This window comes from Orycteropus afer, unplaced genomic scaffold (genome assembly GCF_000298275.1).
Source record: "Orycteropus afer afer isolate SDZICR_OR568_19922 unplaced genomic scaffold, OryAfe1.0 scaffold00085, whole genome shotgun sequence".
In the NCBI taxonomy this organism is placed as follows: Eukaryota; Metazoa; Chordata; class Mammalia; order Tubulidentata; family Orycteropodidae; genus Orycteropus; species Orycteropus afer.
This window is the reverse complement of record NW_006921672.1, coordinates 8,543,240-8,557,861: the sequence shown is the minus strand read 5'-3', so window position 1 is coordinate 8,557,861 and position 14,622 is coordinate 8,543,240. Positions and strand designations below refer to the sequence as shown.

Sequence of the window (14,622 nt, the reverse complement as noted above, 5' to 3'; positions counted from 1 at the left end):
CTAGATGATTTGTAAGCTCTTTCCAACCATGGTAACTTAGATGCAGGCATTAAGCATGCTAGTCTCCTGTTTTTAAAGTTTCTAGTAGTATCAAGAGGAACAGGGGCAAAGGGATGAAACATACATTGTGATCATACATAGATGGAAGTAAATACCTTATATGAAAGGGAAAATGTTTCTCTATTTTGTGGAAATGAATTTCTTTTTTAATCTTTTAAAATATACAAGCAGAATTGTTTAATGCTTCCCAATAAATGTAATAAAGTGAAACAGAAATTCAAAAAATTAACAGCCACAATAGTTTATTTACAATTGAACTCTTTATAAGATATTTACAAGACAACCAATTTTACACATCAGAAATGGTATCAAAAGTATGAATTACAACACAGACAACAATATGAAATGGGTGTAAAACAAAGCTGAAGTGGACAGACAAGCAATTTCTCTTTTTAATTTATTAACACTAGCTTAAACTTGGTTAAAGAAAGATAAAGAACTATGTTTTAGGAGAACTGCAGGGCTTTCTGTTGAAGATTGAATTTCACAGTTTTGTATCCCATTTAGGGAAAAATAAGACTAATTTTTCCCCCACACTCTAACACACTGTAATTTTGTTTTTTGAACTTTTCTAATCTACTCTCCAACCTCCTCAACAAACCTCACTATACCCGAATCAAAGGAGAATTGATCTAAAAGAGGGAACAATAAAACAAGAGGTCCTCAGGGAAAGAGTGAACCAAGGAAACAGAATCCACTTAAGTCAGGCCAGATAGCACCTCATGGATTCCTCTCAGTCTAGCTCAAATTCAGAATGCAGGGAATCCCCTGGGTAGGATATAAACGTAAAGGTTAAATTTGCTAACCCATATCCAACTTAGGAATCCAACAAATGCTGAAAATCAAGAAGAAACTTAGGTGAATCAAGAATAAAGACACTGTTTGTCTTTTTTAATCTGGGGGCACATTTTGAAGGAATACAACTTAGGTCAAAGTAGGAAAGCTAAATAGCTTGCCATATTAAAATGATGGACAACAAAGAAAATCTGGCCCAATTTTTCAAGAAATCTCCTTCCTCTCCTTAAGGTGTGAGATGAGAGCCCTTAGTTGAGTAAGTCCTATTTCTCTCTACATCCTTGCTGCAATAAAGTTCACAGCAGGTTCCTTTGTGGAGAGCCCACTCTCCTAAGCAGATGGAGTTACAAATGAACACAAACACACAAAAAAGGAGAAATAAGAGCAGCAAGGTCATCCAAGAATACTACATGTGCTGCCAGAATAATTCCTTTAAAAGTTACACTCAGGGAGCACAGATCAATGTTATCACAAAAAGCTTTAGCAGCAGGAGGCCCCTGAGAAACTTTTCTTCTCTTCCCACAATGGTATCCCATTCTCTCATGCTCCACTGATGGGCCGGCCACACATCCTACAAACCTTGGCTTCTCCTCTAAAAGTGCTAATGATCTGGGGACATACTCTCTTCAAGGATAAAAGCCCCTACCTTCTAGGAGATTAGACCCCTACACTTCTTTTCATACAATAGTCCTGCAGACTAATGAAAGGCAATTCCTATATAGTTAAGATCAGAGATCTTGGCTCTATTTTCCTTCCAGATAGTTACAAAGATTTTACACTGAGACCAAAGTGGCCTGGGAGTGCTGTCCTGAATTATTATTTTTTTTAACAAAATGGGGGAAAAAAAAAACAACAAGATGGAACACATACAAATGTATTTTTACAAAGTGAATGGAGAAGCTCAATAGGTACATCTGTTTGTTTCAAGATGTAGTAGACGTTTGCCAGCCAAATGAAGCATGTTATTTCCACACCCCCACCCTCCCTAAACCTCTACCTCACCACCAAGAGCTCAGCTAAAAGGATAAAGCCCAACAAGGAATACTTGACAAGTGATGTGACACAAGGACATCCATATGGCTTCTGGCACACCATCCTTGAATAACAACTGCTTTTGTTTACTGCCATTAACTTGTCTGAAATGAACCATCCTCATTACCTTTTCCAAAGATGCTGTTTTTTGAGGGGTGGGGTAAGAAATTCAGTTACCCATCAAGGAAGAAAATAGTAAGAGCCAAACATTCCTCCCCACATGGCTCATCACAGAATAGTTTTAAGAGAACAACTACCTTTTTAGACATTTATCTATGAACTCTCCAGTCGCCTTTCTATTCTGCGAAGACTTGCTTTATCACTTATTATTTCCTCATCTGGTTCTTAAGCTCATGGTGAGTTCTGTTTTGTTTTAGGGTAAAAACCACTATACCCAAACAATAGGGAAGGGCATACCAGGGTGAGAAGAGTGCCATGCAGGCGCAGCTTTAAAAGCAGGGGTTGCTTCCTCTTCCATAAGTGTAATGAAGAGAGCACTTTGCCACAGGCAAATGAATAGCTGCAGACCCCTGATGCTTCCAAATCTGCCATCCTATAGATTTAGCTTGAGAGCTTGTTCCCCCAAAAAGGGAAAAGAAACCCTAATCATCCTCCATAACTCACAATTAGCCCAATGAAAGAGCTTTTGTAAAATCAGAGTGATGAAAACAAAACCAAAATCAAGGGTGTATGGAAAGGTATTATCAGTGAATGATAACATGTATGAGGACACAGGTCACATATACAGGTCTCTGCCACTCTCTGGGAATGGCATGCTACAACTATCTGAAGACAGCAGGCTCTTGCCAGCACAGCTATTTCCTACACGTCCGATGAGGTGTTTGCTTCTTCTGGATCTCCAATCTGCATCGGCTACGCTCATCCAACCAGGGCAGCTCAAAATTCCTGGCAAAAAAAGGATAAGGAAGTTACCTTGCAAGACTAAAAGGGATTCAGTGTGGACATGACAGTAATTCCACGATGATTACCATGCTCCTCACTACTCTTAGTCCTGACTCCTGAGTCCCAAGTTTGAAGTGACTTTTCTGCCTTAAAACTTGAGCAACAAAATACCATTAAAATGACTGAATAATCTAACTCAAAACATAGTACTCCTAATTCCTGGTTTGGGAATGTTATCACCCTAAAAGCCAGTTGCCCAGGGTAGCCTCATGTTTGTCAAAGAACCATGGCTGCTATCAAAGATACACCTAAACCATCTGTTCCCACCTTATAGCCAGGCTTTCTGAAGTCTGAAAGGGAGGTAGCTGATGGGAAGAGGGGGAACTTTATACTTACTGTGGAGTTAATTTTGGTAATGGTCGTCCAAATGCTACAACAGGCAAGAAGGGGGTAATCATCAAACTTTCAACTATGGAAGAAAGTCAAATGGGACCATGTTAGTGCCATGATGAAACATTTCTATCGACTATACCTCCTCCAAAATAGAATTAATTCAGTTACTCAAAGCTAGTTGTATCCTAGAGCCTTGCACCCTTCTTCCTCTTTGAAAACCCCACTCTTACAAAGACAGACGGAACTCACCATCATCTGGCTCAGGGAAAAATGAGGTAACCTCAGGCTCAGATTCCTGAATTCCTTTCTTTTTATACATTCTGAGCTGTAGTCGCTGTAAAATTCTTTGTTCCCTGATCCTCTGAATATCCCATCTAGGAAAAATAAGCCACATAAAACAAAACAAACAAATCCAACATTACTGAAAACCTGCTCTATAAAAGCAACTCACACAATCCAGATGCTAGGAAGACCCTGCTGACTCCTCTAGATGGAGTAAAAAGAACTGACTGCCTGGTTAGGGAAATGCTGTTTGGGTCTACCAGTACAGATTTTGTGTTGGTGTTCTAGAGCGTGGAACTAGGAAGGGCAAATACCAGAAAAAGAGCCCAAATATGTTTACTTACAAGTACCACTTCAAAAGTTAAAATACCCAACCAATTGGGAAGCCAGTAATTTAAGAGTGTTAAACACTTGAGGACCCTCCAGTGTTAGAGAGAAAGGACATGGCCCAGGGCTCATTTGTTCCCAGGATGCCTATCTCTGGCCTACCTTTTCCTTCTCTTCTCATCCAGCTCCAGTTTTGCATGCCGCTTTGAAAATACACTGTCGTCCAGGTTCTGTGTAAAGAAGAGCAGCTGGTAAGTTATTTATCCCATGTCATACATATGCATATAAGTCATTTCTACCTTCCAGGAATGAAATCTTCCACCTTCAGGTCTCACCTGAGTCTGAGTTCTAAGGACATTATTTGAAGCTCCTGGTGACAGAATCAACAGAATACATATTCTTTTCTCCACACCTACCCTATATTAAAATCTCCAAATTTCAAAACCATTTCCATAGCTTTCCAAGGTAAAAGTCATGTCAAACCAAAACAACCCTGGAGGCTGCCATAAACTCTCTTACTTTGTAAGAGGAGCTCTGGTAGCATAGTGCTTAAGGCACTTGACTGCTGACCAGAAGGCTGGCGGTTCAAACCCACCAGCCACTCCTTGGAAGGAAGATGGGGCAATCTACTTCAGTAGTGATACTGCCTCGGAAACGCAAGGAGGGGTCACTATGAGTCGGGTCCGACTCGACAGCACATACCAACCAACCAATTTAAAAATAAATGCCAACCTTCTAAAAATCACACCAGCTTGGAATACAGTTTCGTGGCTGAGTAGTACATGATAACTTTTCTACTTAGCATGAAATCTACTTCTGTTTTAAATACTATCTGGTTACACATTTTTAAATAAATAACAGCTACTCTGGACGTCAGTTTTCTCATTTATAAAACGAAGGAGATGGACTAGGTAACTTCTCAAGTTCTCTTCTAGCCTTAAAAGTCTATGTAACTCACCACACAAAAACATTGTTCTACAGCCTACTTTAGTGAGTAGCAACTTGGGTCTTAAAAGCTTGCAAAGAGCTTTTTTTTTTTTTTTTTTTTTTGGAGAAATGATTTTGGAGAAATGATTCTCACTGTTTCCTTGGGTATCAATACTCAATAAACTTTTTGCTTTCTCTCTTCAAATAAAAAAAAAAAAAGCTTGCAAGTGGCCATCTAGATGCAATAATTGATGTCTCCTCATTCAGAGCAAAGAATGAAGAAAACCAAAGATACATGGAAACAATTAGTCTGAGGGACTAGTGGACCATGTGAACCGCAGCCTACGTGACCATGAGACTGGAAGAACTATATGGTACCTGGCTACAACTGGCAACCCTTTGAAAGGGATCAGTGGAGGATATCTGGATAATGGCAGAAAAATGTGGACCAAAACCCAAAATCATAAAAAAGATAAATTTTACAGTCTGATAAAGCCTGGTGAGACCCCTGAAACTATGGCTCCTAGTCACCCGTCAGGCCTGAAATTGAACTCACTCCCCTGGCTTCCAGCCAAATAGACAGGCATATAAGGTGAACAATTATACCAGGTAGGCAAACTCCTTAAACCAATCAATCATGGGAGATCAGAAGGGCAGTATTTGCATAGGGAGATAGCTAAGGAGGCAGAAATACATGAAAAAGGACACAAGGAAGAGGTAACTACAGGGGGGAAGTGGGAAGAGCTGTTACATTATGGGGATTGCAGTCAATGTCATGAAATAAAATGTGTATGAACTGCTGTGTGGAAAATGAATTCACTCTAAACTTTCACCCAAATCATAATAAAAATTTTAAAAATTAAAAAAAAAATTCTATGTAACCCATACACATATTATGACATATTCAAGTTACACTCCATGTTCTACTTGGTCTCCTAATCTCGTTCACTGACAGCCCTTGGTACCTACCTCCAAAAGGTCTGAAGGATTTGGGTCCCTTAGAGGCTCTACTGAATGGTCCCTCCAAGAAGGAACTGGAAAGAAAAAAAACAAGAAAGGGAGGAGGGGTGGAACCACCTTTAAATCCAAGGTCATACAACCCTTCTACTATTCACTAGGAAAGAGGTCTCTCCCACAAAGTTACTAAGTGATAGGAATCCATTCTATGGCCTCACCTGAAGCCACATTCAGTGTTCCCGCTATGGTATAAAAGAGCCTAAAATGCCATTGAAGTCTGCCAAACTCAGGATCACAAAAAACCCTAAGCCAATACCTGACAATTCATATAATGGATGCTATTGCAGTTCCTGAAAAACACTGAAATTTGTTGTCATTTTGAAGTCTATAGTACTGTAACCACACACACCAAGAAACCTCTCTCTCCCACATCCAGCTGATGAGGAATGCAGCTCCCAACCATCCACCATCCCACCAACCTCCACCCCAAGCCCAGCCAGCACAATTCCTATTCTACTCACCAGCCAAGACTGAAGTTTCTCCTGCAACACTTGATGGCATCAGATACCCTAAATAATGCAGGAAAGAAGAATCATCTCAGTGTAAAAAGAAAAAAAGCCCATACCCAAAATGGAGGAAAGGATCATTACTGAAGTTCTCACTAGGAAGCCATTTTGTTTTTGAGTTGTTCTTTTGAGAATTTCTCTCTGGGGGAGGGGAAGAGGGAACAACAGACAAAAGAAAAGAAAATAAGCCCACCACTTTTTTTTTTACACTGAGACGACTTCTTTTCTTCATTATTTAGGGTGGTTTCCCTGCAACAGTTGATGGCCAAGGATATCAAACCTTAAACTCAGAACATGGCAGGTGAGTAAAAGTTGACCCTATTTTTCAAATAAAAGATCAGTGTTCTCAAAACTTACATATGTAGTCTTCGTAAACAGCACCCTCCTCCCTCCAAACAAACTACCTGGCTGGTCCAGCCTGAACAACATGCACAAAGCCTTTGGCTTCCTTAGAACAAGCCATTGAGACTTCCTCTTGAGATAGGGATGTCAAGAATAAGGATTCACACGTTTATTCACAACTCAGGCTTCTCAAATGGCTGCGATCCCCCCCAATCGGACTCCTTTTACTGCTATACCCACAACCTGAGGTGTTTAGAATTTTCTGTACTAGGGCAGATAAGATTTTCAAAAACAGCCAGTCACACAGAACAGCTCCGGACCAAGCCATTTCTCAATCCCGGATGAGAAGTTGCTTCACGGTTTCTCTCAAGTTGTGACACAGCTTTGCCATGGCAGCAAGAAGGTTAACCATTAAGGATGAACCTGTTCAACTGACTGAACCAACAAAAATCTGAACCTAGATCAGGCTCCTCGTCTATCTCATGTACTCAAGGGTGAGGTCTAATGAATTTTAGATAATTAAGAAGAGTAATCTATCTTCCCCCACTTGAATTTTGTCACTAGAACAGCCAAACAATGCTCTTGTCTTATTGGAATGGATTTCCATCCCCATCCCAGCTAGGACAAGACACAGGGTAGAAACTGAGGGCTGCAGCTCTATACAAAAAAGCTTCCCCATCATCAGCCTGGAGCACTCACAGTGAGTGTCATAGACTAACATTACACGATTGGAGGCACATTCCAGTTACTGGTTGATGTAGGAGATAAGGGAAGAATCTCTGTGTGGAAGCCATAAAGAAAAAAAGGGAATGAAGATCAAGGTCCCACACCCCACACCCTCCCCAAGCAGCTCAGATATCCCAAGATAGTCCTTATTGTTTGAAAAATAGTTTGTAGACCATTTTATTTAAATATATGAACAACCAATGGGCTACTGCAATCCAAGTAAACTCTTCACATTTTAGAACCTTTGTGAAGTATAGTAAGATAAAGTAAGACTGTTGGTCTTTGGCAGATTCCTCCTGCCCCCCAGACCGGGACATAGAGATACAGATAAATGTTTATATAGTTAAAGAGTGGAGGCCCAGGTGAAATTCCCCACCCCAACCTGGCTCCCCAACCCAAAAATTACCATTGGCCCCTGAGAACACCCAAAGACCACCCTCCCAGGTTTCACACAATATCAATTGCAGGAACAGTCGTGCACGGCAAAGTATAAGTTCTATGCATTTCACAGCACAGAAAACCCTTCTTTCAGAGGGCATGCAAGTTGCCGGAGATTACACCCCCAAGTCTGGTGCTCTTGTGATGAGCAACTTACTGGCAAACACATCTCCCAGTGTTGTAAGCAGGCAAATACATTGAGCACATTTTGCTGTAATTCCATCTATTTGCAATGCCTGCACAGTGTCTGTCTCTGGCTGTTAACTTACTCATTCTTGACAGAACTCTGCTTTATTGATTGCACTTTTAAAAAAATGCCAAAGGCATTTTCAAACTTGTTAGCTTGACCGCCACCACTAGGGTATAAGAGCAAGTGTTCTCTATGCCTTACTTGCTACAGTCTCCTCCTTCTTTGGAGAGGATTCCCGTAATGGTAACGGTGATGGGGGAGGCTGGTGCCAACGACACAAATACATTTCTGTGGTGGAAAGGTACGGCAAATCTTCTATCTCACTTGAGAAGGCTTTCTCCTTGGGATGGGCGCTGGGTCCCTTCTGGGGAGTGGAGAGTCTTGGTGGGGTGTCCACTGAAGACCGGGGCTTTTCTGGAGTTTCTTGGCTCCTCAATTCACGTTTACAAACAGTTTCAGATAAGGAACCACAGGGCTCCTCTTTAATGGGAGAGTGCTTAGGTGCTTTTGTTTTGACTTTTGAAAATTCAGGAGCCAGCTTTTTAACAGGAGTCTTTCTTTCTGTACTTCCAAATGGGGATTTCCTAATAAATAGGGAAAAAACGTTTTAAAATTTATCAATTCTCAAATACAATCTGGTTTGATTACATTTTGGGACAAGAGAGTTAGCTTGTTCTCTTGCCCCAAAATGACCAGTATTCAGGAACCTAAACACCTGGTGCTCATTTGGCAGAAGAGTGGGAACAGCTCCATGCTTAACTGTTTATCATCATACACCCTTAGGAAACAGTTGCTGAACAAATGAGTTTCCGTGCTTAAAAATCTCTAATAGTGTTCTGTTACCTACTAGATCTAAAAAGGTTCCCATTTTATTTGAAGTCCTTCAACCAACATTAGGGGCCACTCTTCTGTAGTCTGTTTCCTTCATTCCTGTCAACCAGAGAGGAGTCTATTTCCCCACAATGTTGTATCATGTTAATTATGATTTCTACTTTTTTTTTCTTACTGTTTACTGATTCTCCCTCCCTCTCTGCCCCTACACAATATCCCTACAATGCTAGCTCTCCTTTCCTCTTTACCAACTCAAATTCTGTATTTCTTTTTTCAAGAACCATCTCCTCTTTAAGCTTTTCCTCACTATTCTAAGTCAGAGTCATATTTTGGAACCTATAAAACTTAATTTATATCACTATTATATATCTACACATTTATTACATTTAAGTTCCATGTTTTCAAAATTTATGCTCCTTACAGCTAGACTTCCATAGTGATACCGCCTTGGAAACCCAAGGAGGGGTCGCTGTGAGTTGGATCCAACTCAACAGCAGTGAGTTTGGTCTGGTTTTTGGTTTTATAGCTAGACTAATCTCTTTGAGTTCTAAGCCAGTTATCTAATACAATGAAGGAATTTAACACTTCCCAAATTGAAGTAAAAGAGCTCTGGTGACACAGGGATTTAAGCATTCCAGTGCTAATCAAAAGGTTGATGGTTCAATGGGCAGACAAGCTGAATGATCACATATGTCTAGGCAGGGAGTAGTGTGTCCATGACCATGTTGGGTTAGCAGGCAATGTTTCTACATGCGTATTTGTATGTGCTCTAAGAATATTCAGATAAGAATATTCAGATGTATAGTAGAGCTGACAAAGAGCAAGGTTGTGGTGGCTTCTTGGCCACACAGCCAGCTACCCGGAGGGAGTGAGTAGTTGGACCTGTGGGCTCGGGACCATGGGTGCAGGGGACATCAAGCTCAACTGGCATAACATACTACACAAAAACATTGTTCTATATCCTACTTTGGTGAGTAGGGACTGAGATCTTAAAAGCTTGCAAGCAACCATCTAGTTGAGATGATGGGTCTCTCCTCATCCAGAGCAAAGAAGAATGAAAACCAAAACGCATGGAAACAATGAGTCCAAGGGGCTGGTACAGCATACGATCCTCAGCCTATACGACCATAAGAGCAGAAGAACTAGACGGTGCCCGGCAACCACTGTCTAACCACTTGGAGGGAGATCAGTGCAGGAGATCCTGCATAGAGTGGGAGAACAATGGGGAACAAAACTCAAAATCATAAAAAAGACCAGGTTTGCTGGTCTGATAGAGCCTGGTGAGACCCCTGAGACTATGGCCCCTAGCCACCCTTCAGGTCTAGACATGAACTCACTCCTGTGGCTTCCAGCCAAACAACAGACAGGCATATGGGATGAACATTTATACCAGGTAGATACACTACTTGGAGCAATCAATCATGAGAGAACAGAAGGGCAGTGTTTGCACAGGGAAACAGCTAGGGAAGGAATACATGGAGGGAAGGACACAGAAAGGAAGTAACTATGGGGAGGAAGTGAAAAAAGAACTATTACACTGTGGGGAATTACAGTCAAAATGTCTATCAACTGCTGTATGGAAAATGAATTTGCTCTGCAAACTTTCACCCCAATTACAATAAAAATTTTAAAAAAAGGTTGGTGGTTCAAAATCACCAGCCACTTCACGGGAGAAAACTGAGGCAGTCTACCTCCATAAAGATTTACAGTGTTGGAAACCCTATGGGGCAATTCTACTCTGTCTTAAGGGGTCACTATGAGTTGGAGTTGACCCAATGGTAACAGGTATTGGTTTTTAACTTGAAGTGACCTGTTAATAGTTTTCATTTAACAAAATCAATTATCACATTTGTTGCTCATTCTCTTTGTAACATACTCTATATTCTGTAAATACTACTGTGACCAAAATGGTCTTAACAAACGTTTTAGCCTAAGTAAGAATGCTTCAAGATACTTTCTCACCATGAAAAACCCTTCATAATTCAGGGTAAGGTTGCTATAAAACTAATTCATAAATCCCCTCTTCCACTACTCTGTCACTAGTAACAAGTGACCTCATCATGTCCAGACAGTGTAATGAAGTTATCAGCACACCTTTTATGTCCTTTTCCACTCCGCCCACAGGAGAAAGGCTTGGGAGGCAGAGCCTGGGATGTTTCGGAAAGCTCCGGCTGGCACTCCAGTTTAATTTTCTCTGATAGCTCCGTTTCCTCTCTCTCTTCAGTTTCATAGCCCTGAAACAACTTATGCCTTTCTTTCTCGTTATCCTTCTTTACCAACTGCATCCGCCTTTCCATACGTTCAATCCGAGCAAGGAGCTAGAAGAGAGTAGCAAGATGAAGACTTAACATATACACAAAATTATATGGTACTTAGCCCTATTTAGTAATCAGTAGTCCTTCCCTGGTCCCTACCAATTCAACTTATTTTTAATAGGCAAATATTAATCTTAATTTTCCTTAAACGCAATAGAGAAGGCAAGGTACACCGCTTAATTTTATAGGTTAAATTAGATGGAGAGAGGCATAGGGAAATTTGTAGTTCCTTCTTCAGAAAGAAGATCCCCTCTACCAGGAGGGGCCACAGTGTGTCTTTTAAAGGCATACTCTCTGGTACTACTAACCATGTGGCTCCAAGTCAGTTTAGGAGTTTCTAGAATTAACCTTCTATCCTTTCAGGATGCCTTAAGGTTCTCCAAATCTTAGCCTCTCCAATTCCACTCCAAAACTCAGTACACAAGGGCAAGGTCCAAACAGTACACTGAGAAGAAATTAAAAGCTCACAATAGTGCCACTGGGGATTGCAGTGTTATTTGAAAGGGGTGGGAGGAGGCTTCTAAAACAATGAATGCTCCACTTGGAAGAATTAGAATAGAAACCAGTATTCATAAATCCCAAAGATCATGAAACATTCATATTGCTTTATATTTGAGATAACAGAAAAATTATACCTATTTTTCCAAATATTGGTTAAAACTAAAGTTTGTAATTCAATTTAAAGGAGGACTACATAATCAAACTGAAAATGGAGATCTATTATTTTCAAAGCTTCACATTAAATATAAACATTAAAATGCTTTCAGGAAAGGTATGAGTTAGTCTACTTATATCCTGTAACAAGAATTTAATTTGAGTAACACAGTAGTATTAATGATGCCTACATCATATTCATTTAGCTGCATAGATTTCAGTAGAGGCTAAACAACAAATGGAATAAGAGAAACAAGCTTGAGCAAAGTAGTGAATGCCAAGTTCAGACTGACACTCTATCCTTAACTCACCCCATTTTCCTGTCTAGGAAAGCCTGCAAAGGGGAACCTCTGGAACTCAGCAAAAACCTCCATATCAGCAGAGAGCCCCCTCTGTCAGCCATAACTCTCATTTCATCTCCTGCTATTGGTTTGATTCACAGCATTAACATTAATTAACTACGGTTTGTGGGTGACATTTCCTTGATTTGTTTCCCTTCACCGGTCCTTCTCTTACAGCCTTCCCCCCATGCAAGAATATGATGTGTTGTAATTACAGTACCATCACACCCCTAGACTGCAGTACAGTAGCTGAGCAGTACCACCTCCATGTTGAGTTAACTTCCACAAACCAACATACCATGAGATATTTTAATGGACCTGCCCTAGCTCCCATTCCCCCTTGCAGACTGCACTCTCCAATAAACAGCCACTGTTTGATGAGATTCATTTGGAAAGAAAACAAAGTGAATAGCCCTCTGCTCCCTTGCTCAGTCCTTGGGCACACTACGCCAGAGAGAGGGAGAGACTGACTGCTGCAGCTTGAACACAACAATTGTAGAAACCATGTTTATTTTTAGGCAGCTGTAAGGTATGCGGGTGTTACCAAGCTAGCACAATAATACCCCACCACCACCTCAGCTTTCCTAGTATCTGAAAGAATATGTTGTAATGGGGAGGTGCCCTTAACTTCTGCTGCGGAGAAAAAAAAAAAAAGAGCCTGTAAAGTCCTTCTATATACAAATAATAAAAAATAACAAATGACTTCCCTACTCTCTTAAGATTCCAAAATAGGTTTGTTTTTTTTGTTTTGTTGTCTACTTAATACATTTGATAAGTTGACTTTCCCCTGATGTCTCCCAATCTTTCAGCTTCAAACACCAAGCTAGCACTCATGCTTAGGCAAGGGACCTGATCAGTGTGGTCAGGTTTTTATAACTCAGATTCCTACTGAGAACTGTCTGACATCAAAGGCAGTGATTCTCTATTAACATTTGAGAAGACTAAAATAGGATTCCACCGTAAATCACCACTACTCTTCTGCCCATTAGAAGGCCTACTCCCTCCGATGTAAAGATGCTGCAGTAGTGCTTAGAGCAACAGCTGCTATGCCCCTGTCCTCCACAACGCATTTCTAACCAGACAGCTCTCTTCAACGGAACCCCTTACATAAAGCCACCACATATGCACCCCACCCTTTCATTTTTAACCCTTCACAAATCATGTCTTTTCCCACTCTGAACAGGCTTCCCACTAGTCTAGGGCTGTCATTTTAAATTAACCCTTTGGCACCTGAAGTCTCCCTTCCCCTAGAAGGTTGCCCTTTAACCCTTCCCTGCAACCCAGCGTGTCTGAGAGCCTGACTCCCAAGGACCAAGGGCCCAGCACCTAAGATACGCTTTTGCTGGTGGCCAACCTCCTTTACCCCTAACCTAGGGGTACCTTAACCTCCTACAGGCCCTCTCCCCCGAGCATGCGCACAACATGCTCTTCGTCCCGAACGCAGGTTAACCCCTCCCGTACCGTGTCTCTCTCAGACTTCAGCTCCTCGATTTCCTTTTCCTTGGCCTGCAGCTGCTGCTGCTGCTGTTCGATGAGGTCCAATTGCAGCAGAAGGATCTGTTTGAGGCAGGCGGCCTGACTGGAAGCTCCCGAGCCGCCGCCACCACCGAGAGGGCTCTTCCTCATACTCTTCCATCTGCCCTCGCTGGCCGCCAGGGTCCCGGCGGTAGCGGTGGGAGCAAGGGGTGGTGGCCCGGGCAGAGGTAGTGGAGGGGGTCCCGCCGGGTCCGAGGCGGTGGCAGCTGGGGGAGTAGCCCCACCCTTGTCCCCAGCCCAGGGCGTAGGCTCTTTGGCCGCCGCCACGAGAGAGCCCGTCTGAATGGGCAGCACCGCCTGATACTTGGGCCGGGGGCTGCAGCCAGCTCCGGCGGCCGCTGGCTCCCCCCCAATGCCGGCTTGTTTGGTAGCCGGAGGAGGACAGGGCAAGGGCACCGAGCCGCCCCAGCTCTCTTCCTGCTGCCCGGGGGCCGCCCCGGCAGGGAGTAACAAGCCCCGGCCCTTGCCGCCGCAGCCGGCCGCGGAGGGCGCGGGGCTCCCGCCTTGGGAGGAGGCCAGCGGCGGCCCCGGCTCCTTGAGCTTACGGTGCCGGGGGAGGAAGTGGGCTTCGGCCGCCCCAGGCTCGTCCTCCGGGCCGCCCAGCGCTGCAGCCCGCTCGTAGTCCAGTCGCTGCTCAGGGTTGCCGCCGGCAGGGGCCGCGGCTGCCTTGAACACTGCGGATCTCATGGTCATAGTGGTCCGGAGCAGCGCCGGGGACCGAGACGGAGGAGGGGGTGGGGAAGGGGCGAGGTGCGGGGGGTCGAGGACGGAGGAGGGGGAGGGGAGTTTGGCGGGCTCGCCTCAGCAGCGCGGCAGCGGGCCTCGGCTAGCGCGGCTCCTCCGGGGCCCGGGCGCCATCCCGCAGGCGTGCGGAGAAGTGGAGGCCGCGGCTGAGGCCCGTCGCCGGCCCATGGGGGCCTCGCCGCCGCCGCCGCCGCCTTCGCCTCAGAGGCAGGAGCTCGCACCCAGCCGCCCCCGAGCTCATCCCCGGAGCTCGCTTCGGCCCC

At 43.4% G+C, this 14,622-nt stretch overlaps 1 protein-coding gene across 1 annotated transcript; it reads right to left on the bottom strand.

Moving 5' to 3' along the window:
- Positions 1-2,702: 2,702 nt before the first annotated feature.
- MSL1 (MSL complex subunit 1) lies at positions 2,703-14,308 on the bottom strand. Its single transcript, XM_007942063.2, has 9 exons — positions 13,541-14,308; positions 10,864-11,087; positions 8,140-8,522; positions 6,198-6,245; positions 5,689-5,753; positions 3,955-4,022; positions 3,433-3,557; positions 3,187-3,259; positions 2,703-2,793 (listed from the first exon to the last, which is right to left on the bottom strand). The coding sequence occupies exons 1-9, from the start codon at positions 14,306-14,308 to the stop codon at positions 2,703-2,705; spliced, it is 1,845 nt and encodes a 614-aa protein (XP_007940254.1).
- Between the last annotated feature and the right edge of the window lie 314 nt (positions 14,309-14,622).

What these genes read in the sequence shown, in the direction of transcription:
- MSL1 (XM_007942063.2), bottom strand. Translation starts at nt 14,308, where the DNA reads ATGACCATGAGATCCGCAGTGTTCAAGGCAGCCGCGGCCCCTGCCGGC. An exon ending in TGAAGTCTGAGAGAGACACG is followed by an intron (nt 11,088 to 13,540) that starts GTACGGGAGGGG and finishes ACTCTCTTCTAG; the next exon opens with CTCCTTGCTCGGATTGAACG. An exon ending in AGTGGAAAAGGACATAAAAG is followed by an intron (nt 8,523 to 10,863) that starts GTGTGCTGATAA and finishes CCTATTTATTAG; the next exon opens with GAAATCCCCATTTGGAAGTA.